Source organism: Aptenodytes forsteri, unplaced genomic scaffold (assembly GCF_000699145.1).
Source record: "Aptenodytes forsteri isolate BGI_AS27 unplaced genomic scaffold, ASM69914v1 Scaffold120, whole genome shotgun sequence".
Lineage (NCBI taxonomy): Eukaryota > Metazoa > Chordata > Aves > Sphenisciformes > Spheniscidae > Aptenodytes > Aptenodytes forsteri.
The window spans coordinates 2,901,419-2,927,522 of NW_008795938.1; the positions used below are offsets into that span (position 1 = coordinate 2,901,419).

At 40.5% G+C, this 26,104-nt stretch overlaps 1 protein-coding gene across 1 annotated transcript in view; it reads left to right on the top strand.

Annotated features, from left to right (window-relative positions):
• The window catches only part of ADAMTS12 (ADAM metallopeptidase with thrombospondin type 1 motif 12), a 176,879-nt gene that overhangs the window by 87,740 nt on the left and 63,035 nt on the right, over positions 1-26,104 (top strand). Inside the window, 9 exon segments of the mRNA XM_019473630.1 lie at positions 4,222-4,418; positions 6,331-6,414; positions 8,111-8,235; positions 9,556-9,705; positions 12,306-12,449; positions 13,145-13,289; positions 17,416-17,508; positions 17,745-17,890; positions 18,746-18,915. Coding sequence (XP_019329175.1) covers positions 4,222-4,418; positions 6,331-6,414; positions 8,111-8,235; positions 9,556-9,705; positions 12,306-12,449; positions 13,145-13,289; positions 17,416-17,508; positions 17,745-17,890; positions 18,746-18,915 — 1,254 coding nt within the window.

The window sequence follows — 26,104 nt, forward strand, 5'->3', positions numbered from 1 at the left end:
AGTTGTTCAAAGTGAAGAAGAACTTAAATGTTTTTTATAGTGAGATTATTGATATTACTTCTTAAAGATTAGCAAGCACTTTCTTAATAAGGATTGGCAAATTACGATATAGTTCTGTTGTCACCTAATGAAAAATGAAATTGATTTGCTAAAAGAGAGAATATAACTTCTCTTTCCTACGCAGAAGCCATGCAGCTTTAACGTGTACTGGAGAAGTTTGTATAATACTGTTTTTTCATATATAGTTGAGAATTACAGTTAACTTAAAATCTTTCCTTGTAGCTGAGAGTTAAGGGTCCTATATGTTGTTGAATTAGTCAAGTAGGATTTGTATGGATAGTTTCAGGGGATATTTTTATTTTTGACTAAAGACAATTTGGATTTTGATTTTAAAAACCAACCTTTTTACTGAAATTCATCAGCCATTTCTAACTAGAAGTTGACAAAATGTTGTTATCCACAACATTTCTCCTGGTTATGCAGTGATACGGCTGGATATCACATATGACTTGTGGAACATTGTATGTGACTCGTTTGGCTGAATCAGGTTTTCTGATAAAAGCCTCACATCTGCAAAATTATCTCCCACAACAGGTAGAAACTTCTGAGTATTGCTGCTTGAATTTCATGCAGTTTGTTGGCTGAATTTCTTACCAACCTTCTTTTTATTTAGTCTTAGACTATCCTGGGTATACTTTCAGCACTACCTTCACTTCTGTTCCTAAGGACTCCAACACTATACCTACCCATGTTATACCTCTTTCTCGAAAATACATGGAAACCCTCAGGGTTCAATTACCCCCTTTCTCTCTTCTGCTCCTTGTGGAGTGTGCTGTGCTCAGCAGTTATGATGGAAGAATGTGGGGAGGCAGGCTTTTCTCAGACAGTACTGTATGTTACTAGGTCTCAGACCATCCATCACTTCTTGGGTATTCCTGAACTGGTGGGCTCCTGGTCAAGATTTCCATTCCTGGACAGCAGGGTGCCTGGGATTTCTCAGCAAATCTGAAATCACTTGCAACACTTTGCTAATTTAAGGTAAAAGCAAGGTGAGATTATTTTACTTCGGAATGAAAAGCTTAAGAGACAATCATCATTCGGAGAGACATAAAAGCAGAAGTAGAACAATACTTTATAGCTGCTTGTATCTTAGTGTAGCTCCAAGCTGTTCTCCCTCTCTGCTTCATCTAACTAAAAAAGCTGCCAGGGGACTTAACACTGTGGGGATCCAGTCCTTAGATGACACCCTTCCAGGTTAGGTCCCTGCATGGGGGGGGATTGGTCACTGAGGAGAGAGTTTTGTCTGCAGAATCCTCTTTTCACAACTCTAATCTCTTCAGAGGTTTTCCTGCGGTACATAGCCTCACGCTTAACCAGGACTCCAGACTTTTCCCTGAGGGTTGTTCACTGTTGCCGTCTGTATGGCTTTAAAAATTCTAAACTCCAGTGCTATCACCTCCCTAGACAATAAACAAAACTCTTTGCTAGATGTGAATACAAAGCCTGACAGCTGGCGTGAGTGTTTTATTTGGCCATAAACAAATCACTTAACCAGCAGTCTGAACAGAATTTTTTGTTCGGATAGCTGTGGGGAAGGTTTTTCTCAGCACAAACCTCTTAAAAATGTAGATACTGAGAACTGCGCTTCATAGAAAAAAGAATGCTGAAAACCATGCAAATATACAAGAGAGACTAATGAACGCAGCTCATAAATAGCCCCTCCTAGAGGTGACTATTGCAGTAACTGAATAAAGATTGAGGGAGACAGCAGGAGTGATGCTGCAGCCTGGGTTAGTGGGGTTAGGGTAGAGGTTATAGCAGTGATAGTCCATTTCCCTTCTCTTAAAACAAACCCCCCAAACCCCAAACAAATAAAACCAAATAAACCACCCACTTTCTCTTCTTTGTCTTTACTCACAAATTATATTCTTCCATGTAGACAAGAAGCTACTCTTCCATGCAGCTCATTCTTCAAGATTAAGATACAAAAACATATGCCTTTCTTTGAGTCCCTTGGCTTGGTGGGAAGGCAACTTTCTTTATTGACTAATTTTTTTTACTAGTTGACATAGCTACAGGACAGAGTCTCTTTGTGTGGGGGCATAGGAAGACACTGATAAGTGATTTGGGTTGGTAATCACAAAGGAAATTGATATTCTTGGGCTCTTTATTGTGACAGTGTATGGATAGTAAAAATTATAAGCTTACATGTTTATTGGAATTTATTTACAATTGTTCAAACTTCTCTTACAGTCAATTATTTTTTTATGCTATTTGCCTTGCCAAGCAGGTCAAAAATCTTATGGTTCTTTGTCCTTCACAAGTAGTACTTTCAGCATCTTTTAAAATGCAAACGCCAGTTCACGCAAAAAGAAATCTACTTACAACTATTTTTATTTATTTATTATATTCTACAATGTAAAATACATGACATTCTGCATAGTGTATTAATTCAGCTTTGTACAGTATCCTTTAAAAGGTGGTCCAGGGAGGTACAGGTTTACATCTAGTAGAATGAACCTGCCTGGGGTAGGTTTGTAGGTTTGTGTGCTTCTCGGTGGTATGTGCCTGGTGCTGGCTGAAATCCTGAACTGGTACTGTGACGCAGTGCTAACTGGTCACAGTGTGTGTCAACTAATGGAGCTGCTATGTACTGCACACTTGTGCACTGCGGCTCAGTTCTGAATGTGTGATGTGGCTGCTGTAGTTTTGATTATTAATGTGGCACATTTCGATTTTACACATAATGTGTTATCAGTACCAGCATTTTTTTTTCTCTAGGCATCTTTCAGACTGACCTCAGAGAACCCATTTCTAAAAACCTGTGCATCTTCTTTTGCACATATACAATAAACCAAGATATCAATCACCTTTTACGCTGAGAGATGTATTATACACATCATTAATAGTCCAATCGTGCCACATTTTATAGACACAGAAGATGCCATGATACATTCTGGCTGCACTTAGGTCTTCTAAGGAGCAAACAGTGCATTCATGACAAAGGTGTAACAGATCTTATGCTGGTGTGAACACAAGATTTGGGACCTAGCTGACAGGTCATCCATTCTCCAAGGGAAGAGTTGTCTACGTAACTGTCCCTCAACACTTAGTAGTGCTGGGAGGTGGAGGTAATGCTGGGTAACTGTCCCCTGCCACACAGTAGTGGGGTAATGCTGGACAGTCTATAAGCACTTTGAGGCAGGAGCTGTCTTTCTGGCCTGCGGATGTGTCGTATCTGGAATAAGGACATCCTCTTCCATGAGTGAGATGCCAACGGACTACTGCAGTATCTATAATAGCAACAAATGCTCCTGATCCTTTCTAGGACTTGGGGAATCCCAGCGCTGTAGAAGTGTTTCTCTGGCTTCTGGGTTGGAAAAATGCCACCAGTTGCTGTCAAACTGGCATCTCTCACTTCTTTTTCAGGCCTAGGGGTGTTTACAGCCCAGATATTTCCCTGGTAACACAGTCAGCTGGCATTCAAAGCTAGAATGAGTGGAGAGTAATTAGCACCACTGAGTGCAGTCCAAAGTTGCTAGCAGCTCTACAGAGCAAAGACTCCTTCCTGAAAGGCTTTAGATGCACAGATCCCAAAATTACAGTGGAAATGGTAAGTGTCTAGCCTGTCAGTCAGACATGACAGCAGTGAGGAGCCCATGGCCATCTGCCTGGCTGGTATTTAGATGTAACCTACTGGTGAAGTGACCCCACTCTTTGGGGATATTTTCCATGCACAGAACAAAACATTCATGGGTGTGCCACAGCACTGGGTTTAACATGCCATCCTGCTGAGGATAAGAGCTGCTTGTGGAGAAAGTGTATCCCTTATCTTAAACTATGAACTGGTGTGATTAGAGAGTTTTGAGCCAAACCACAGAAGAGAAATTCCTTGAAAATGGCATCCCCAATTCAATTTTTTTAGCTTGGCTCTGTCTTGCACCTTAATCCCTGGCGTTTGAGATGGGGTAACTTTTGGATGCGTGTTTAATCCATCTAGGGGGGTATTCAGAGCTTTACCGGACAGGGCCCTTAGCAGGCTGGTGTCACTTTGGAGTTGGCCCTGCTGTGGGTCAGGTAGGTGGCAGCCACAAGTCCCCTCCAACCTGTATTATCCTGTGATTCTGTGATGCTACCATTCTGTCTGCAAGTGTTAGAGCCATACACTTCAAATCAAGCTTGAAAATATTTCCAAGTCAGCGTTGCTTCTTACTCTTCCAGATACCCTCAGCTTTTTCAAACAGCAGCAGCATTGGAGGGAGAGATGGGAACAAAATCATATGGCTGTCAGAAAGGTTTCTCGGCGCTCTGTCAGCAAGGAGCGATGGGTGGAGACACTTGTAGTTGCAGACAGTAAGATGGTTGAATATCATGGAAGTGACCATGTGGAATCATATATCCTCACTATAATGAATATGGTATGTACAATACTTCCTTTTTTTAGATAGATGAACGAAGCAAATTTTAATTTGATTATGCCACTGATCACCTTGAAACAAGTCTGTAACATTGTTCACTGAAAGAAATGTAATATCATTCATATATATTCATTGAAACTCTGTATTTTAAAGCATTTTTTACCTCATATTTTGCATAGGTGTAATTTTTCTCTGGGTTTTAAGCAAGAGATGTTTCATAGCTATAAATGCTAGCACTGATTTTATTTCCACTGAAATTCCCCGTGTCCCCTGGAACCTGTTGCTCATTCGTCATTTCAATTTGGTAGCTACAGCAACAGAGAGAAATTCTACAGTTTTAAGCATACGGATTCCTTCTCATGTCTGCGGATGAGAAAGGCACACAGGAGCTCACTGGAAATTGTAGTAACTTAGCAAGATCTAAAATATCAGTGCGTTACTGTTTTGGTCACAAATCCAAACAGTACCATATGAGCTATTACGAAGAAAGTTAACTCTGTCCCAGTTAAAAGCAGTACAACTGTTTTCCAGATAAGTATCCTGCCTATAATACAAAGTACATGATGAAAAAAAAAAAAAAATTAACTTTCAATGTCTTCCTGTGTAGCAAGTTTGAAAATGTAAGTTGACCTGGGAAAAGCAATAGTGTTTCATGAGACTGCCTACAGACATGTCTTCTGCTATTATCTGTATCATAGTAGATATTGACCTTGGAAAGTCTATTGAGGATGTCTTCTATGTCGTTATCATGGTACGTGTGTAATATATGTGAAATTAATTACAGTGCAATTCTAGCTATGGTAACCGATCTGTCCCTTATGTTTATACAGTATGTTCCCAACTGTGCCCCGAGCAGTCTGACTCGCTACTGAGGCAGTGAGCCTGATTAAACAGACACAAAGCTGATTTGAGCACGTGAGATTTTGTCCACACAGGGAAAATATGGGGAATAAAACCCTGTCATGATCAGATTCAGGAACAAACAAACAACATTTTCTATGCGGTCTGTACCTGAGATATTAGGGTTACTAACAATGATTCAATTTTCAGTCTTAATAACTTGAAAAAGACCCATACCCAAATCAGACCTTTGTAAACACAATTTCAACTTCATTTTGGTAATTTCTTCTTTAATGATCTTCTCCAAAACAGTTTTGATCCAAACACAATCCATTTTGTCCATTCATATTTCTTGTGAAATGTGGCAGAGCTCACATATAGATAGGTTATGACTATCTTCTGTTCTGATTCCCTTTCCTCCTGCCTAATTCAGCATTGTGATGACGTTTATGACATTTGGGTCAAATTTTTGCTGAGTTCAGTTCTTGCTCTTTTTTTATGTGGATTCTTTTTTTAATGGATTCGTTGTCTTTGCTTTTGTTCTTATCATCCTCTTCTGTGTTGTGAAAACACAAGAGTATCCATCATTTAACTGATTTCTTTTTGCCTAGTACTGACTGATTTTTGTTTTGTTGTGGCAGAAGGCGATTCCTATCAAATCAAAACAGAATGATTTGCTATGCTGGTTTTTTTGCACCCTGAGTGGAACTCTCCGTCAGTGTTACGTGACTCTAGATGTTGCGTTCTTTTCTGCTATTGTTTTTTAAGAACTCTGAAGTTCTTGAAAGGGAAATGGACATAAAATCTTGTGAATGCTTTTTGTCTTTAGCTTATAACTTTTGCCAAATCCTGTATCATCACTCATTTGGCAGAGCTGCCCTTTGCAGTTGTTCTAACATTTATTGCCTTTCAGTAAACTTTCAATGAAGTGCATTGAGGATTTAAAAAAACAAAACAACACCCACACACCAAGATGAACAGTGTGCTTGAAGTAAATGTCGTATTTTCTCTCTAAAGTCCTGTTCTGCTATAGAGGAATCAGTTAATCTCATACCTCCTGGCTCTGGCACAGGTCACAGGGTTGTTCCACGATCCAAGCATTGGCAACGCAATTCACATTGTGCTGGTCCGGCTCATCCTCTTTGAGGAGGAGGAGGTAAGGTTTTTATTTTCCTCAAAATGTCACTTATAAATCTTGGGAGTTCAATGCATTGAGCTATAATTATGGAGAGGAGGGTTTATTTGCATAAAAATGTGTTCATTTTACTCTTCTATTAATCTTTGGCATGTCTGTTTTTAGAATAAATGCTGCCCTGCATAGCAAAGTATTTAGCTGATGACTTCAGGTATTTCTGCATAAAATCACCAAGGAAAATGTAATTAAAACAGGCAAATTAGGAATGGGGAAATGGAATCTCCTCAGTGTCAAAAGAGCATGGGATGTCAAGGAAGACTAGATGAGAAACAGAAATCATGCATCGTGTCTCAGAATTTAATTACCTAGCATTATCTGAAATGTATTATAAAATGTAATGCTAGAGTATTTGTGGGTCTCTGAAGAAGTAAATCTGTTATTGTGCAGCTCAAACACACATTTTTCTTTTTAGATCTCTTTCAAAATGAAAAAATGAGGACTAAGTAAATGCTAATTGCTGTAAACTAGCTGTGTATTGGTAGTTTCCAATGTCTCTCATTCATAAATATATTGCTACATGCTTAATACATGCCGATTGCCATAATTTTATAGTTCTTTTTAAAACACTGTGCATGACATAGCTTGCTCTGACTGCAGGAACACATTAAGGGGATTTTCTCAGTGGCTTATGATTTATAACCACAAGCCAGATGGTCCCAATGCTATTGAAGGCAGTGAACCAAGCCATGCGGCCACGCTATGTCTTCTGAAATAATTATTAGGATAGAGTCTATCCTTATAGCCCTCAGTGTAAGAATATGCAGGCCAAAAACTAGTTCGCATCTTAACAGGACAATTAGGACCTGAAGTCCATGGTGACCTCCAATTAAGTTTACTTGCTAAATTTCTGTGGCTGTTTTGATAATAAACCATGGATTCCTGTTCAGTTGAGCATGGCAGTGTTAGAAGCAGCAGTGTTGGATATCTCTCAAAATTTGGTTTTAAGTTACCCAGAAATTACTATCTGGTAACAATGTTATTTAGATGTTTTGTAAAAGGTGTACTTTACTTAAATAGAGTAAACTGAGACAAGATACAGCGAATGCCTCAGGCCAGAAATGAGAAAATATGTTTCTGAATGAATTTATTTTGCATACTTTGTATTTGACAAGAAATTTCAGTAACTTGCATGTATACTATATAATAATAAGATGAGGAAGAAACTTCTGTGACCACATTGTTTCTCTTTGGAATTGAAAAATATTGAGAGATAAATACACCCTTAGAAGCGTAATTGTTCCCTGAGCATGATATTGTTCACATAACATTGAGTGACAAACTTGAGCATGAAGTTCCCCACTAATTAGTCTTTACCTCCTCTATAGAGGAAAACTTGCTTTCAAGAGAATATAAAATGTTTGTTTGAAAGTTTCAATTCAGTGTTGGATCTTGTGAAGCTCACTTACCAAAAAATATGTACATTTCTGCATTTAATTTTTCCTTTAGCTGCACCAATTACAAAAATGTCAACATTTTAACATAATATTCAATATGTTAGATAAATAGATGTCATTGCTCCTAATGATGGCTCTAGCTTTAGGCAAAAGCATAATCAATTGCATTTCAAAGATTACCCAGCTTCACAGCTAACATCACTGACATGTTATTGCAATGCACTGTGGTGTTTACAATAGTATTTTCCTACATTTCCCATTAGCAAGGCTTGAAGATAGTTCACCATGCTGATAAGACACTAGCCAGCTTCTGCAAATGGCAGAAGAGTGTCAATCCCAAGAGTGACGTCAACCCTACGCACCATGACGTGGCCGTCCTTCTAACCAGGTATGACAGCAGTCCAGCGGCTGTGACTGGCTATTGTTTAGTTGCGTTTTTTTTGGTGATGATATTTTTTTTATAGGTTCATGCCATCATTTACTTCATCCTGCGTAGAACCCAGTAAAGGGGTCTGATGAAGTCATGCTGTTTCTGAAGCACAGCGTTAATGCAAAAATAACCTAGTGTGAGCGTGTCTGACACTCATACAGGCAGACAATATGAGCTATATTATAAAAACATGGTTAAAATTAGACCTGCTGTAACTCTTAAAGGGATTGTTTTTCATTTGTTTTTGAAGTACATATAACACTTTATGTATGCATGTGGGTGTTTTATTAGAGATGCATCTTAGTCAGGAAATTGAGACCTGTATGTCCTGAGAGATTAGCAATTTGCAGAGCTCAGGTAATTTCCCCGACTTGATCTTATCTCATTTTGTGCTCAATCACTTCTCTATTCTTCTTTGAGGCAATGTACCAAAACAATGTAACATGTAGATTAACAACTCCATAATGACAAATCCTAAAGTAATACACAGGTGCAGCTCAGAATGGAAGAGTATGTTGCAAACACAATACCATTTATTTTTAAGCTTTAAAGTGTATGATTTTTAAATATTATCTGCATATTTAAGGGGATGCAAAATATTTTTTTACATGTGAGCAAGGGAGGCACAGAAAACTTAAAGGTGATGTCTGGGGTTACATAGGGAGTTTGTGGCAGGCCATGAAACAGAACTCCTACAGGTCCATAAAAATGGATCTAATCTGCACACAAATGAGAGAAAAAATTTGGCCTAAGGTCTGCAAAAAAAAGTCCTAAGTTAAAGTCTGTCAGGCAGAAAAAAAACAACACAAAAAAAATCCCTCAAATGGTGCAGTAAAGAAAAGAGTCAACAAATCGTAAAATAAGAATGAGAAAAAGAACTCTTACAATGATGCATGGTTTACCTCTCCAAATAAACAGGCTTCAAAGAGTTCACTTGAATGAAGCTGAGGTATGGTGAGTTTAATAAACCATACCACAAAATGCTGTCAGAGGTGGAGGTTTTAAAACTTTTTCTTATGCAACTTGACAGTAAACATACATATTTAGGCACTACAGCAACATAAATATTGGCTACAAATTATAGCAGTATAATATGATAGTAGCAGAACAAGTGCATGTTTTTGTTACAGATATGTTTGTAAAAATGTTAACACGGTGCTTTGCTTAAAATGCAAATTAGCACTGATACATTATAAGATGGAGACTTACCACCCCATGTAAGTGACACTCTACAGTTGGTTTTAAGCTCTTTTGTGCACGTCTCTTTTGTGATTCTAGAAAGGACATTTGTGCTGGCATGAATCGTCCGTGTGAAACCTTAGGTTTGTCTCATCTGTCAGGCATGTGTCAACCTCACAGAAGCTGTAACATCAATGAAGATTCTGGCCTTCCGTTGGCTTTCACTATTGCTCATGAACTTGGACACAGGTATAGTTGAAAGTGAAGGGGGGACCTAGCTGAGTTTAATTTATTATTTGTATGTTGATACTCAAATTGTCAGACAGAAACAGAAAAAGGAATTATTAAAATCAAAACTGTGTTTGTTTTTCTAAGCAAAGGAATAAGAATGAGATTCTTAATCCTTTGACCTTTGTTTATATTTACAACTATTCAGTCTGCCCCTTTTAACAGAGTCTGCTAGGGCAGTACATCAGGATGAAATAATTAAGCTACAAAGAAGCATCACTTAATCATGCTGATTTTTCCAAAGATACACTGAATTACTGTGCAATTACTTTAGATGATCTCCAAATCAATCCAAATCATTTACATAAAACATACCTGTTTCATTATATCAAGGTATTTCAATATTGCAGATTAGCCAGAAACCATTTTTAATTCAAGCAGTCAAACTTCACAGAAATATCAAATCTTTGTTCTCCTTTCTGACAAACAAATAAAGTAACTTTTGGGCATTTCTTAATGACTGGTATCTTCTGTATATTAATATTGCTATTGTGGATACACTTAGGTCAAGTCAACTAAAGTTCCTGGGCATTTAGTTTTGGACACAGCTAAACTTTTCTTATGATTGGGTATTTTTGCTTGAAACTAGATTTCTCAGTATTTCCAATTTCTAAGGGTGTTTTGGCTGGTTACTTGGTTTATTGAACTCACCTGAAAAAAATCTGATTTTCGAATCTGTTTTGACACTGGGCTGTTTTCCCCAGGGTAGAGGCCTATCTCATGGATACTCTGGTTTGGTTATAATGCCTGCACTTTTCAGATAGACCATGTTGCTTGGCTAGGTGACATGTTCACTGTTGTATCTGCAATCACATTACTTTCATTATGCACCCAACCACCAGTCAGGATGAAGTCTGTATTTCCTGATGGGATATAATAATAATATAATCTGATACAAAGATTACTCAAGTATTGATCCTATCACCCATTAATTGGCCTTTCTTTATTCAACCCCTCAATTGCCAGAAAGGAAATAGTATATGAAAATAATGCTGAATAATTATAATTGGATCTGGGTGCTTTGGGTTTAGTTACTTGTTTCCCACAACCTCTTGCTGACAGGGAGCTTTTTTCATTAACACTAATTATCAGAAAACACCACTTCTCCATAGAGCTGTGTGTGACCTTCTCCTGGTCTAGCCTGGGTGGCTGGTAACTCACTGTCCTTTGGATGCTGTGAGACAGAGTACTGCCATACTTGCCTTTGCAGGAGTGGTGCAGGGCCTTGCCTGTAAGAATTGCCTCCACAAAGAAAATTGAATACTGTAGGGTTTGTTGTTAACATGAAACCATCCTTCCCTCAAGCCAAGTTAGAGTACGTATGTTAAAAAGTTCAAGTATGGACAATAAATGTCTGTAAGAACAGATGAACAAAAAATGAGGAGAAAGCCATGCACCCATTCCTTAGATGAATGCCAAAAGTCAACTCTTCCCCATACTGTCCCTTTAGATGTTCACAGCCTCCTGTGTCAATAGACCTTGTTAATGGAAAAGAGCCTGTTGGCAAGGGGACACACTTGCTTTTATGCCTCAGACCCATTACTGGAGTTGATTCTGACTGAAATCGTGCCCTGCTTTTGGAACACTTGAGTCATGGTAAAATTACATTTTCCAGAAACAAAGTCTTCAGTGGTTTGAACTCATTTTGTCTGATCCGTGACTGAGTCACGACCTGAGTCAGTTTCCACTGCTCTTTCACACAAGGGCTTACACACCTTCAGATGTTAACAGTGTAGGTGTCAACATCTTCATATATGAATATCTTTGTACATTATTATTTCAGATAATCTCCTTCGCAATGAGGTGAAGTGGAGGCATGTATGTTTAGTCAGTTGAATCCCTCCCAAAGTTTTTTATGTTTATGACTTTTACAAGTTGTTGAATAAAGAAATTTCTTAATAAGCCAGAGAAGCTGGAGAGAACCATGTTGGGAAGATCTGCTATGGAGATCTGTTTGTAAGGCACAGTTTGAGAAAGCTAAATAGGAGGAAGAAGTGGAGGGTGGGGGGGAAATCACTGAATATTCAGTAATTTTGAAAACAATATCTGCCTTTCAATCTATCAAAAGAGATTTAAAAAGAAACAAGCAATAGGGACATGATTATAAGAGAGTGAAAGACAGAGTCTTACACTAAGCCTGACATTAGTTAAAGTGGTACAAGTCTGAAATAAGTGCGATCCAAGAGCTAGGAAGCTCTCTTAGCTTTAGCAGCTTTAACATAACTTTGAGGTTTAAACTGTGACTCCTGGCCCAACTGTGCAATAGTGTTTTGACTCCCTTAAAAATACCCTTGAGTATAGTCTCTGACAGTCTGTTCTTTATTTTGTGCAGGACAATATCGCTGTACATAACAGATATGTTTGGAAGCCTGTTGGAGTGTAGATTTTTTGTAGGTTTTGGGTCAGGTCTTCTATATTTTTTTTTTAGAAAACAGGTATCTACAGCTCACCAGGGGACGAAGCAACCTTAGTGTCTTTTTAAGCACAGTGTGGAACCCATAGGTAGGTGTTGCGGTACAACCAATCAGCTGGAATTATTAAATGTTGTTTTTTATCTCCAGTTTTGGGATCCAGCACGATGGAAAAGAGAATGACTGTGAGCCTGTTGGAAAGCGCCCATATATTATGTCCCGACAGCTGCAATATGATCCTACTCCACTGACCTGGTCGCAGTGCAGCAAGGAATACATCACACGTTTCCTAGAGTGAGTGATCAGGTTGTAGCATTTCTCTGAAATGAGTACAACTGTGTATAGGTGTTTATGTGGAGTTTAAAGTAAATCCTGTATTATTATATTACTAAATGTAGGTCTTTGTAGTATGCTTGAGTTAATTCCCATGGAGGGGCATACGCCAAGCTTATTACTCACTTAGTATTTGGGAAAAGCTCCATTATATTCTTGTTTTCTGGAAGTGAACTTGAGTCTTGTCATATTGGCTCAGGTTTGATGCAACCTGCAGCTTTCTGCAGCTACCAGGAAGAAAGAAACCTTTCCATCAAAGACTCTGATGGAACATCATAGACCTTGCCTTTGGCCACAATGACATGTGCTTGACTTCAATGACTTGTTCAAATTCGTTATGTTCTTTTTAAGAGCAGCAATACGGTATAACTTTAACCAGAGGCTGTGGAGTGCTCTGAAGCCATTCTGCAAACCATAATGACCTCATGATATTTCTACTTTGACAAGCTATATTTTGCCTTTGTAAACCCTCCCTTACTAGATGGAGTGCTGTTTGTTAGCAGCACTTCAGCATAACTTAGCTGGAATCTGGAAGTATTATTTCCAAAGGCCATATGCAAAATTACCATTAAGAATTAGATATTGAAAGTCTGTATAGAAGTGTCAAAGAAGTGTGGGTTTAGGGTTTTTTTTAATGTGCAATTTTTGTCTTTTAGCCGCGGGTGGGGATTCTGTCTGGATGATATCCCCCAAAAAGAAGTTTTAAAGTCCCCAATCATTGCTCCTGGAGTGATTTATGATGTGCATCACCAGTGCCAGCTTCAGTATGGTTCCAATGCTACTTTCTGTGAAGATGTGGATGTAAGTGCTGTATGTTTTCCTTCATTCTCCTAATAAGAACTTAAGCTCCTTGAACAGTGTGGAAGTGCAGTCAGTGAACCTCAGTTGCTAACTACAAATGCAGCATGCTCAGAGTCTCATAGGCTAGATGTGCAGTGCAGGCATTGCCTAACACTCTTTTAATTCCGCTCTGCAGATTCCAGAAGTGAGGTGTTGCACTGTTCGCCTTGTGTTTTGCAAGACTTTTTCTGGATCTGGCCTGATATCTATTGTTAAATGCCTGTCCTTCAGCAGTGGAGTAATTTTGGTTTTAAGCGTATAATACTGATCTTAGGTAAATTATTAATGCAGCTTAAATCCCATTTTAAAAAATAAGATGCTTCAAGCTTATAGCTTTCAACTGACCAAATCATTCTGGGAACAAATCTTCAGTTCCAGGAAAAGTTTTCTGAAGAAATCAGGGTTGTGCTCTCTTCCCACATGTCCTGATTTTTCACACTCTTGATGGTCTAACTAATTAAAGGAAAGTTCAGTCCATATACCTTGAAGAATCTTTATTTTCCCATCAAACACCAGATTTTTATGTGGAAATGTGTAATTTACAAAGTACCCTGGGGTCTGTCTCACAGCACAGCAAAACAGTGTTGTGTGGAGATGTAAGGGAGCAATATAGTCACAGCAGCACAACTATCTACAAGATCTAGGAGCCACTGCAGAGTAACAGGTTATATTAGCTAAGGTGCAGCGGTATGGTATTTTAACTGTACCTAGCATGTTCAGAGCTGTTTGGTTCTGTACAGCATTTTTCTACACAGAACAGTTCAGAAGCAGTGGTTTCAAGTGCTAGTCTAGCTAAGTGATCACTAATTTTCGCTGTGTTTTGGGCAGAATTTATGCAGCAGACATTGCAAATAGCATCCAGCTTGCTTGCCCTGTTAAACACAGCTGTGGCAGAAGTGGCGTTATGGCTATCAGCAGTGCTGGAGTGTTTTTTAGGCAAGGTATTATGCACAGCTGTGGATTGGGGACTGCTGATGTTGACTGTTTATTCCATTCAGATAATTATATGAATCCTCATCTACTGTTCTGTTAGGGAGATTATTTCTGATTAATCTTCTCAGCCTTAATAGATAACATGATTACCAATGTTGAACTGCAACTACTGAATCTGAAGCAGGTATTGAAAGATTGCTTTCATTACCTGCTGTTCCAGTTTCCTCAGTAACTGTAATTTGTCTGTTGGTACAGACAGAAAATTAAAGTGTAATTTTGCAGTATTGGTTCATTCTATCCCTCCTTGGGTTTGAACCTAGTAGGCCTTTACATTCGACATCTCCTGATTAACCAATTTTACAGCTAGATGTATGTCAGAAAATTAATTACTGTCATCTCATTTTGCATTTTACTGGAAGGCCTGTGTTTTGCAGGTAGCTGCACTGGCAAGGAAAGGAATTGTGAATAGTATAGTCTGCCTGGCATGTTGAATGATCAGTATAGTCAGTTTGTCTAAGAGGTCTGACTGTTCTTTGCCTTTCCACTATTTACTTAATACTCGCTCACTGACCAGGCTACATTTGTTCAGTAACTTTTAACATCTGACTGAATTCAATCCACAGATTCTTTTTGGGGGAAGAATCTGCATTTAGCTGAAGATGCCCCAGGGTTCAGTGATTACACTTCGCGAAGACTGAGGTTTATAATTCAGATAGTAGTTTCCATGAACCATTTAGGTAGTAAGTCCTCTAAGCATCTTGTAAAGTACATAAATATTGTCCCTCTAATAAGGAAAAGAAAAGCAAAATACAGATTAGGGGGAGGAATTTTCCAAGTGGTAGGTAGATCCATAGCTTCCTATGGGACAGGCTGTAGGAGCTCAGAATCCTTATATTATTGCCCTCTCTTTATCTCCAAAACTTCCACTGACTTCAGTGAAACTGGGTTTCTTTGGATTCAACTTTCTTTAAGGCACAGACTCTGATCTCATAGATTGGGTGGAAAGTGTATACTGTATTGCTTATGATAAAAATCACTTGCCTTGCAGTGAATCCATGGTAGAGTAATGAATGTCTGGCTGCTACCTCCAAAAGCACACAGTAAACAGTGCTTTTTCTTGTACTGTTGTTATTCCAGTATTCTTGAAAATGGAAAAAAGCTCTAGTACGTGGACATCAATATGGAAAAATTCTTGCAAAGCTAAAGAATTTCCTCCGTGAACTCTTGACTTTGAAATCTATAAGTGCACCTCACAAAAATGTAACTGTCAGTGGAAAGCTGTGTTCAGTTTCTGTGCCTTTCTCTGGTATCTGAAGCACAGTGCAGGACTGCACTTTATACACTAAAAAACACAGAACATGTTCTATATACAAGAGTTAAAATAAAGGATTAATTTCATAATGAAAGAAAATTCATCAGCCAGAACACTTGGGTAGCTCTGCCTTAAGAACCTGACAATGATGGTTTCACAAAGAGTTGCTAAGTAATGCTACTCTTGAACTATAAATACGGAACTGCAAAACAACCTTTGACTTGTATACATTGCCCAAAAGGAGCTAAATGAGCCAAGATGCAATGTCCCAGACATTGTATTCCAACAGGAGATTTGGAGTGCTTTGAGATGTTCTGTACTACCAACTTTCTTTCCGGTGTTCTAGATGAAAACCAAGGTGAACACACAATGCAGAAAGTAAATAAAAGGCAACTCTCTCAAAACAGACTGTGCCCAACCTTAGCTATTTTAAATAGAAGCAGGTCAGAAACCAGCAGCCAAGTTTGCATTTCACACTTGGCCAAATGTTGCTGCTAGCTCATTGGGGCTGGATTTTTGCAAGTGCCCAGCTTCTGTATTGGGTCCCAAACCTGGCATGTTGTTTGCTCTGAGAATCGCAGTGGGAGCTGCTAGTGGGATCCTTCTTATCAGCTCCTTTCTCTGATGACACTTACAGCTGTCCCTCCTTCAGGGTGCTGCCAGCTCTGTTCCCTCTCCCAGTGCTGAACTCTGCAGTTCAAACAGCCTCAGCCAAGACCTGGCCCAGAGCCCCTGGGTTTTTGCTTCTGCTGTTGCAGTTGGGAGTACACAGTCTCTCTGACACCCCCGGTTTCTCCAACTTGGAGTGGTCTTCCACACAAAGCCCTGCTCGTTCAGGAATTCCCAAGCATGCAGGGCTCCTGCCTGTCAACCAAAAGAGAAGCTGGTGTGCATGTGAACTGAGGAGGGGGCAATAGCCCTCAATGTCTGTCCTCAACCCTCTAGAAAATAGTTCTGATTGAGTGAACAAGACTTGTCATAAGGTGGCTGCAATGTTTCTTGCCCTGCTAGCTTTGTTGGCTCTCAGGAGTTTCCATCCCTTCTGTGGAGTTGACCACTGCACGTGGAGCAGCAGCTGAAATGCTGTACTTTACTGGCAATGTACTGCATTAAACTGGCACCAGTTTCCAAGTATCTTAATATGCAAGCATTCATTAACCAGAGTCCCTACTCTACCCAGCCCACTAGGTTTGTTCCTCTGCCAGCTAGCCTGGACTGCTTCTTTTAGATCATTCCCTTGCTCTCTGCTTGGCTGATGTTTTAAGAGACCTGTGTTTTGATCTCTTTTTCCTCATCCAGTTTTGGGGCCTCCATGAATATTAACCTGGCTGTTGTACTTGGAGACATGATGTTGTTTTTACTTACCTGGCTGGCTTCTCTAACCTTCTTTGATTTCACTGTATGTTTTCAGACAGACAGGAATGCAAAACTGAACATTGTATTCATTTAGTATTCATCAGATGAAAAGAACACAAACTCTGCTCACCTTCGCTATAAACAGTAGTGCCCAAACTTTGTAAAGGCATTTTTCCTGTGTGTAGCTGGGAGCTGAGAGGCCAATGAGGAGAATATTTAAACTCACATAGTTCAGGTAATTCACTTGATATAAAGTATTCACTGTTTTGTATTTGTCAAATAGTCCCTCCTTGTCCACTAGTGAGGAGTACCTAAATTTGGACCCTTGGTGGTCCTAACTTGTGGAAAACCCTGAACAGCTGCCTCTGGAAATACAGCCCTTATACAGCTTTGTAAATGGATGTACAAAACCATGGGAGACTTGAAAATCTTGGCTGTAGGAGTTCACCTCTGCTTCAGATTGCTGCAGTTTTCTTTCTTTTCCAGAACCTTTGCCAAACACTCTGGTGCTCGGTGAAAGGCTCCTGCCGCTCCAAACTGGATGCAGCTGCGGATGGAACTCGGTGTGGAGAAAACAAGGTGACTGTGAGCTGTGCAGAGCTGAAAGCTCTGCAGGGCGCCCTGCAAAAGGGCGGTGGAGGAACCATGGGTAGCTCTACCATTGTTTAGTGTGAAGGAGGGGCATCCTGTGACATCTCCATTTAAATTTCCACTTAAGTTTTCAACCTTCAGAGACTGAAATAACAAAAAATTCACAATAACATTTTCCTGTGACAATGACCTTAAGCTGTTTGTCCTTTCTCTTCTCTCTGCAGTGGTGCTTCTCTGGTGAGTGCATTACAGTAGGCAAGACTCCCGAAGCAATCCATGGCGGATGGGGCATTTGGTCATCCTGGTCCCATTGCACAAGGACATGTGGGGCAGGAGTTCAGAGTGCAGAGAGACCATGTGATAACCCAGAGTAAGCTGAGTGCACAATCTTTTCTTACCTTTTATTCAAGATCTTTGAGGTACTTATAACATTGGAAACTCTTTTGTATGAGACTGTCATCAGCGGGTGCTACAGCAAGACAGGCGCTGAACACCCCTTCTTTCCAGTTAAGCATACTCATGTGAAATTCAGTTGGCTCACCTTTTACAATTGTCATCTCATTCTTTAATCCTTACCCTCCATGGAGCTTATTTCTACACAAAATGAAAAAAAATCCTATTATATAGCATTCAGGCTTTGCAGAAATAACAGAAATGTTGCTTTAATAATACTGCCATGAATAAATAAATGTCCTCAAACACTGGGTGAGAACAATAGCTAGCAATGTGTTCCTGAGGGAAATCAAGGACTCTCCTTTCATGTTTTGTTCTAGTCATCAGCTTTGTTTAAGCTTCAGACACATGAGCTGATAGGTACAGAACATGAAAGGCAGAATTTTCTAATACATATCTGAGTTAATGAAGACCCTACATCTCATTTTCAGAAATCACTAAGAGGGTGCCTAACAGCAGAAATCACTTGGCTTTTCTGGAAAAACTCAAACATTCTGGAAAATATGGTATTTTGGGGGAGTTAATTTGATAAGGTAATTTGTTGTGAGCTCTGCTGGGCAATGTACCAAGCACTTATTTGGGATACAGGGTTTGTCTAGATCTCTGTGCTCCATACTGACATGTTTGGGTACTTGAACATGTGAACAGTATCTCTACCTTGCCAAGGATTCAGATTCACCTTGTTATCCCATTGGAACCTGAAAGACATTGCTCTTTTAAAACTATTTTTTACCCAAAATCTCATGTCCCAATCTCAATGTTCCTTTTCTAGACCACAATTTGGAGGAGACTACTGCACTGGAGAAAGGAAACGCTATCGAATGTGTAACATTAGCCCCTGTCGCAAAGGCTTGCCAACCTTTCGTCAGATGCAGTGCAGTGAATTTGATACAGTTCCCTACCAGAATGAATTCTACCACTGGGTTCCTGTTTATAACACAGGTACAAAGCTACAAATTTTTTAATATCTTGTATAAAAAGTCAAATTTACATTTCTCATTTAAATAAGAAACCTCTATGAGGGCAAGAAGTCACTGAATTGTAAGTTTTTAATTAATTAGAGAGAAAAATCTGGTGTTCCGCCATATGCAGGTGTGCCTTTTGTGTATACACAAAGGCTGTGGTTCTCCTCTACACACAGAAGTTTTTGCAAAGCTCTGGTGATAATGGTTGCGAGTGTAACTAGCCCAGTTCCTGGGAAGACATTACACTAAGAAAAGCTGTTGAAGTCACATCGATACTAATTGTTTGGGATAGACCTAAACCATCTTTTCCAGTGCCAACCGCAAAACAAGGGGTAGTACAGTGTAGAGCTGCATGTTTGGGCCTGCAGGCACCACTGCACCCAATAAGCAGAGCTGTTCTGTTGCACAAATGTGGCTTTACTACTTCCAAACTCAGATCTGCATGGTAGGTGTACCTGGTAACACACTGAGGAAGTAATACCTCAACAGGTTCAGTATTGTACTGCCTTGTATTGTGGAGACAGAATCGATGCCTCTGCCTTATAACTTGCTTTGTAACAGCTAGTTACTAAATACAGAAGTAATAGTTATTACCATGTGGTTTGATTCATGGTGTATGCATAAATGTAAGGTGTAGATTATCCAGTAGAAACGAGCAATATAATTTTTTTATGAAAAAATAAACCAGTTAGGGAAGTGAAGCTCAAGATTCAACTTTCAATTTTGTTTGCCAATAGTATTTTTCAGCATGTTCATTGCATTTTCACAGTTATTGGCAGGGGTGAATAGGTTTCCTAAATTTCAGCTACTGTTTCAATTTCATCTAACAAATACACCATTGAAGATGAACCTGGAGCAGACAGACTTCCAGGAAAATTTCTGATGAAAGAAAATACGGTTGATAGAAAAAGACTTTTTCAGAAGGACTCCCAGTAAAACAAACCATGGTAAATGCTAACAGCCTAAGGTTAGTCCAAAGCCAAACTGATAAACCGTTTTCTCCAGTCACCTGTCACTGAAATTGGGATTCCAGTCCTCTCTGCTACTCACATGTACCACTGCAGGCTACAGCCTTGGTTCTGTTCATGTCCTCTCTAGGGCAGTGCTACAGAACTGGTAGTTCTGCACATGCATTTGTTGCAGAAGGCCTGCTTTTAAAGGGCATTAAGAATTATGAATCAAATGCTTCCTGCACACTGGAAGGCAGGTCTATGGTGTGTCCATGCCGTATTTCAAATACAGCTGATTGGATCTTTACAGACAAACCACTTCTCTTTAAAATGCTGCATTGTTGAGCCTGATATATTTCGTCTGGAAGATCCTGGGTTTCAGTGACCTTTTGCAAAATCCTTCAGATACCAAGGAAATATTTTTTCTGTGGCTTAAAAAGCTTTTTGACTGTTTTCACCTGTTTTCTCAGCAGCTAAAATTTCAGTCTAGAGTTAGATGTCTCCCCCATGATCTGTGAGGACCTTAATGTTTGCAACTTCATTCTTACATTCCATTAATAGCATTTGAAGTGTTTTCTTGCTGCTAAACTCTAACTTACAAAAATCCTGGCTTCCTCAGATAGGCAGGCTCTCCTGGGAACACTCATCTGAGCAGGGAGTTGGCCAAATCCTGTGCTGATCCTTCATCTAACATCATCATTGTATGATTGAGGGTGGGTGACTATCATGGGCACACTGCTTCCAGTTTTGTCCAACCAGCGTTACCTACTGCACTGAAATACATCTAAGAGTTTTCCTCCCATCTCAGTTTCAAATTTTCTTTCACCTTCCATTGGTTGCTAAAGGAGTCCTGGGCAAAGTAACTTCAAACAGGGTCATGAAACAGTGCTCTCTGTGAGATGGAGCAGTTTGAGCCTTTCTTGTGAGTGTTTGTCCTAAACAAACCAAGGCTTTAAACAAAAGCAAACCAACAGCCTCTTGTAAACCCCACACAAAAAAGAGTTGATGTTTCAGAGCTCTGATGACTTAATCACCATGTCTACCATATGTACATCAATCTTTGTCAGTGTACACCAGCTTCCCTTACTTTTCCCCATAACTGGTGCAATCCAATTTCAAAGACTTTTCACAGCCCTCTGTTACTACTTCAGCTTGCTGCTGAGAAGGTTTTGGCTTGTGTGGTGTGTTGACCCTGGCTGGACGCCAGGTGCCCACCAAAGCCGCTCTATCACTTCCCTCCTTATCAGGACAGGGGAGAGAAAATATAACTAAAGGCTCATGGGTCAAGGTAAGGACAGGGAGAGATCATTCACGAATTACCATTATGGGCAAAAGACTGAACTTGGGGAAAATTAATTTAATTTATTACCAATCAAATCAGAGTAGGATAATGAGAAATAAAACCAAATCTTAAAACACCTTCCCCCCGACTCCTCCCTTCTTCCCGGGCTTAACTTCACTCCCCATTTTCTCTACCTCGTCCCCTGCAGTGGCCCAGGGGGATGGGGAGTGGGGGTTGCGGTCAGTTCATCACACATTGTCTCTGCCGCTCCTTCCTCCTCAGGGGGAGGACTCCTCATGCTCTTCCCCTACTCCAGCGTGGGGTACCTCCCACGGGAGACAGTTCTCCATGAACTTCTCCAACGTGGGTCCTTCCCAGGGGCTGCAGTTCTTCACGAACTGCTCCAGCGTGGGTCCTTTCCATGGGGTGCAGTCCTTCAGGAACAGACTGCTCCAGGGTGGGTCCCCCACGGGGTCACAAGCCTGCCAGCAAACCTGCTCCAGCGTGGGCTCTTCTCTCCACGGGTCCACAGGTCCTGCCAGGAGCCTGCTGCAGCATGGGCTTCACATGGGGTCACAGCCTCCTTTGGGCATCCACCTGCTCTGGCATGGGGTCCTCTGTGGGCAGCAGTTGGATATCTGCTCCACTGTGGACCTCCATGGGCTGCAGGGGGACAGCCTGCCTCACCATGGTCTTCACCATGGGCTGCAGGGGAATCTCTGCTCCAGCGCCTGGAGCACCTCCTCCCCCTCCTTCTTCACTGCCCTTGGTGTCTGCAGAGTTGTTCCTCTCACATATCCTCACTGCTCTCTCTGGCTGCAGTTGCTGCTGTCCAGCAACTTTTTCCCCTTCTTAAATATGTTACCACAGAGGCACTACCACCATCACTGATTGGCTTGGCCTTGGCCAGCAGCGGGTCTGTCCTGGAGCCGGTTGGCACTGGCTCCATCGGACACAGGGGAAGCTTCTAGCAGCTTCTCACAGAAGCCACCCCTGTAGCCCCCACTGCTACCAAAACCTTGTCATGCAAACCCAATACAGCTTGTGGTTTATTATCAGGCATTTTAAATCCTCTCATGCTGCACATGGGATATAAGCAGAAAAGAAAATATCATGAAGCTTTCCCAAAGCCTCAGTGCACATAACAGTTTTTGTGTGGAAGCGTCTAGTTGAGGACATGAAACCCTGAACCAGACATTTTGTGACATTTTAGACATCCCATGTTCCTTCATCCTGCTGGAAAAACAGTAAATGATCTAGATGGTCACAATTCTCTCTCCTGGCTTTAATTTCATAGCTTACATAAGCCAGTTCTAATGAATGTCACATAATTAAACACTGTCATAATGTCCTTTTCTGTTGTGTAAATTGCACCTTCACAAGAGGACAAAGACTCTTTTTTGAATAGCTTATGATTTAATATAAGGTGAGATGCAACAAGCAGCTTTAACAAGCGTGGCAGAAAAGCAGTGAATGACATCTTGCTGTTACCTAGGCTAACTATATTTAAGGTTCCAACTGAGATTTTTCCCTTCTGTTTTAAATGAGTTTGGGCCTGTTGGGGGACTTACATAGTCCTGTTCTGGATTTGCCCTGGAGCACAGAAACCCCGTGTGCTCAAGCTGGAGCACCTGAGTATCCCTGGGAGTCTCAACATGAAGGGGACTTCCAGGTTCAAGGGTGGCTAAAGCATCCAGCAGCTCTGACAAGGTTATTTTCTGAATTGATCTCATGACCCAGGCCCCTACTTTGACACTTTAGTCAGACTTCAGTGCTAATCTATTTCTCTTGCCATCAGGCTGACCCCACATTTATTTATTTCATACCTTCTGACAAATTACATTTATCTGAATCTGATAGCTTCTCAGGGCTTAACTTCCATGTAGTAAGTATGAGTCCTGCACTGAATTATATAAATACCTTTCTTTTCTCAGTCAGTGCCAGGATCATCTCATGTACTGGCAGATAGGGGTTATGTTGCTAAAGTGTTTTAGATTTCATATTTCTTCCAAAATAAGGCTGTGTATCAAGTAAGATCTGTACTGATACGGTCACAGGGGCTGAGCTAACAGCATGAGATCATGTTTCTGCTGCCACTGCTTTGAAACAGAAGCCATGTAGCCCCCACTGCTACCAAAACCTTGTCATGCAAACCCAATACAGCTTGTGGTTTATTATCAGGCATTTTAAATCCTCTCATGCTGCACATGGGATATAAGCAGAAAAGAAAATATCATGAAGCTTTCCCAAAGCCTCAGTGCACATAACAGTTTTTGTGTGGAAGCGTCTAGTTGAGGACATGAAACCCTGAACCAGACATTTTGTGACATTTTAGACATCCCATGTTCCTTCATCCTGCTGGAAAAACAGTAAATGATCTAGATGGTCACAATTCTCTCTCCTGGCTTTAATTTCATAGCTTACATAAGCCAGTTCTAATGAATGTCACATAATTAAACACTGTCATAATGTCCTTTTCTGTTGTGTAAATTGCACCTTCACAAGAGGACAAAGACTCTTTTTTGAATAGCTTATGATTTAATATAAGGTGAGATGCAACAAGCAGCTTTAACAAGCGTGGCAGAAAAGCAGTGAATGACATCTTGCTGTTACCTAGGCTAACTATATTTAAGGTTCCAACTGAGATTTTTCCCTTCTGTTTTAAATGAGTTTGGGCCTGTTGGGGGACTTACATAGTCCTGTTCTGGATTTGCCCTGGAGCACAGAAACCCCGTGTGCTCAAGCTGGAGCACCTGAGTATCCCTGGGAGTCTCAACATGAAGGGGACTTCCAGGTTCAAGGGTGGCTAAAGCATCCAGCAGCTCTGACAAGGTTATTTTCTGAATTGATCTCATGACCCAGGCCCCTACTTTGACACTTTAGTCAGACTTCAGTGCTAATCTATTTCTCTTGCCATCAGGCTGACCCCACATTTATTTATTTCATACCTTCTGACAAATTACATTTATCTGAATCTGATAGCTTCTCAGGGCTTAACTTCCATGTAGTAAGTATGAGTCCTGCACTGAATTATATAAATACCTTTCTTTTCTCAGTCAGTGCCAGGATCATCTCATGTACTGGCAGATAGGGGTTATGTTGCTAAAGTGTTTTAGATTTCATATTTCTTCCAAAATAAGGCTGTGTATCAAGTAAGATCTGTACTGATACGGTCACAGGGGCTGAGCTAACAGCATGAGATCATGTTTCTGCTGCCACTGCTTTGAAATTAAGCTTTCTTTTGGACTTTCAAGCTTGGTTAAAGTGATAAAGTAGCTTCACCTCAGACTTTTTTCCCCTTTATGTCTGTGTTTGGTAATTGTCTTTTCTAATTTTTTTTGTTTTCGATTTCCTCATCCAATTCTGAGTTCTCACAGAGCTGAGGTTTTGAAGAAGCCCACCTCTTTTCTTCCTTGTGAAGTAGGAAAAAATATTGAAGCCTTATCTTCTGCTGGCAGACACATTAATCACATCCTTCTCAGTCGGGTTAAGCTGCATCCTTCCTGCATGTGAACTCATGGGAGTCAGCTGTGAGGGCAACAAATATAAATTAGGAAGGGAATATGTTCCTTTCTAGTTGTCTTCATGTTGTTCTGTTTACGCTTGGTGACTCTGAACTCCATTATAATATACACAGGGGAAAAAAATCACATGCCTGAATTTTAGAATTTTTACTCAGCTTTGCTGGCTTGCTTTCTCAGTCCCATTTGGATTACAAATAAGTCACTGGGCACTTATGTGAGCTCTGTGACTTGGGATTCCATTACATCTGGGTTTCTTCTATGTATTAGAGGATTGATCTTGTCCCTATTCAGATCAGCAGCATAATCTTGGTGCAGGATATGGGCGCTATGGATAAAAAACAGGATGTAATTTTTCTAGGCTGCTGAGTGTTGGTGGCATCTCAGCTAAAATCTTATGTCCAGCTAGGAGCAATGCACTGCCAGAAGGATGCAGCCAAACTGGAGAAGGTTTACAGGAGAGCAACATGGAAGTCAAATGATTTGAAAAACATAGTATATGGGAAAGGTTGAGAAAACCAAGTTTCGCTCTAGAAAAGAGAAGATGGAGTGAGTTAAATGCCAACTACTTGAAGAGAGTTTCTAAGGGTATATAGCATGCATACCCCTGAGCTAGTAGAGATACAGGCTAGCAAGACTACATGGCTCGGTGCAGTGTTGTGCCCGGGTCTGGAAGAAGCTGTCAAGATCCAAGCAGTTCTGTGCCCTTGTTAACTGACTTTGAAAAGCAGGACCCTGTGGTCTTATCAGCTCAGTTTCAATGTAGCTCTTCTGCTTTCAAACTTGGATTTGGCATCAAGTTTTCTGTCACTGTACTTCGTACTGCAACTTCCCATCCCCTCCACTCAAGCAGTACAGGAATCCCCAGAGAGAGCTGGATCCAGCAGTTCTTCATGTCCATAAAAGGTAGGACAAGCAGAAACAGCCAAAACAGCATGGGGGAACTTCAGGTTACACATTAAGAAATCTTCATTGCCGTACGAGCATTTAAACATTACAGCAGCTTACCTAGAGGGTTTGAGGAATGAATATTATCATTGTAGGTATAAATGCAATCCAAGCAGGAGCAGTCTAAGTGGCTTTGATCCTACTTTGGTGTGGAAGGATGGGTAAAACCCTGTAGGCTTTACCCAGGCAGAAATCAGCTTTGTTTAAATAGGAATTCAGTGTGCTTTTTCTGAACAAGGATTATGTGAGCATGGTCATAGAATCATAGAATCATTAAGGTTGGAAAAGACCTCTAAGATCATCAAGTCCAACCGTCGACCCAACACTGCCATGCCCACTAAACCATGTCCCTAAGTGCCTCATCTACACGTCTTTTAAATACTTCCAGGGACGGGGACTCAACCACTTTCCTGGGCAGCCTCTTCCAATGTTTAACCACTCTTTCAGTAAAGAAATTTTTCCTCA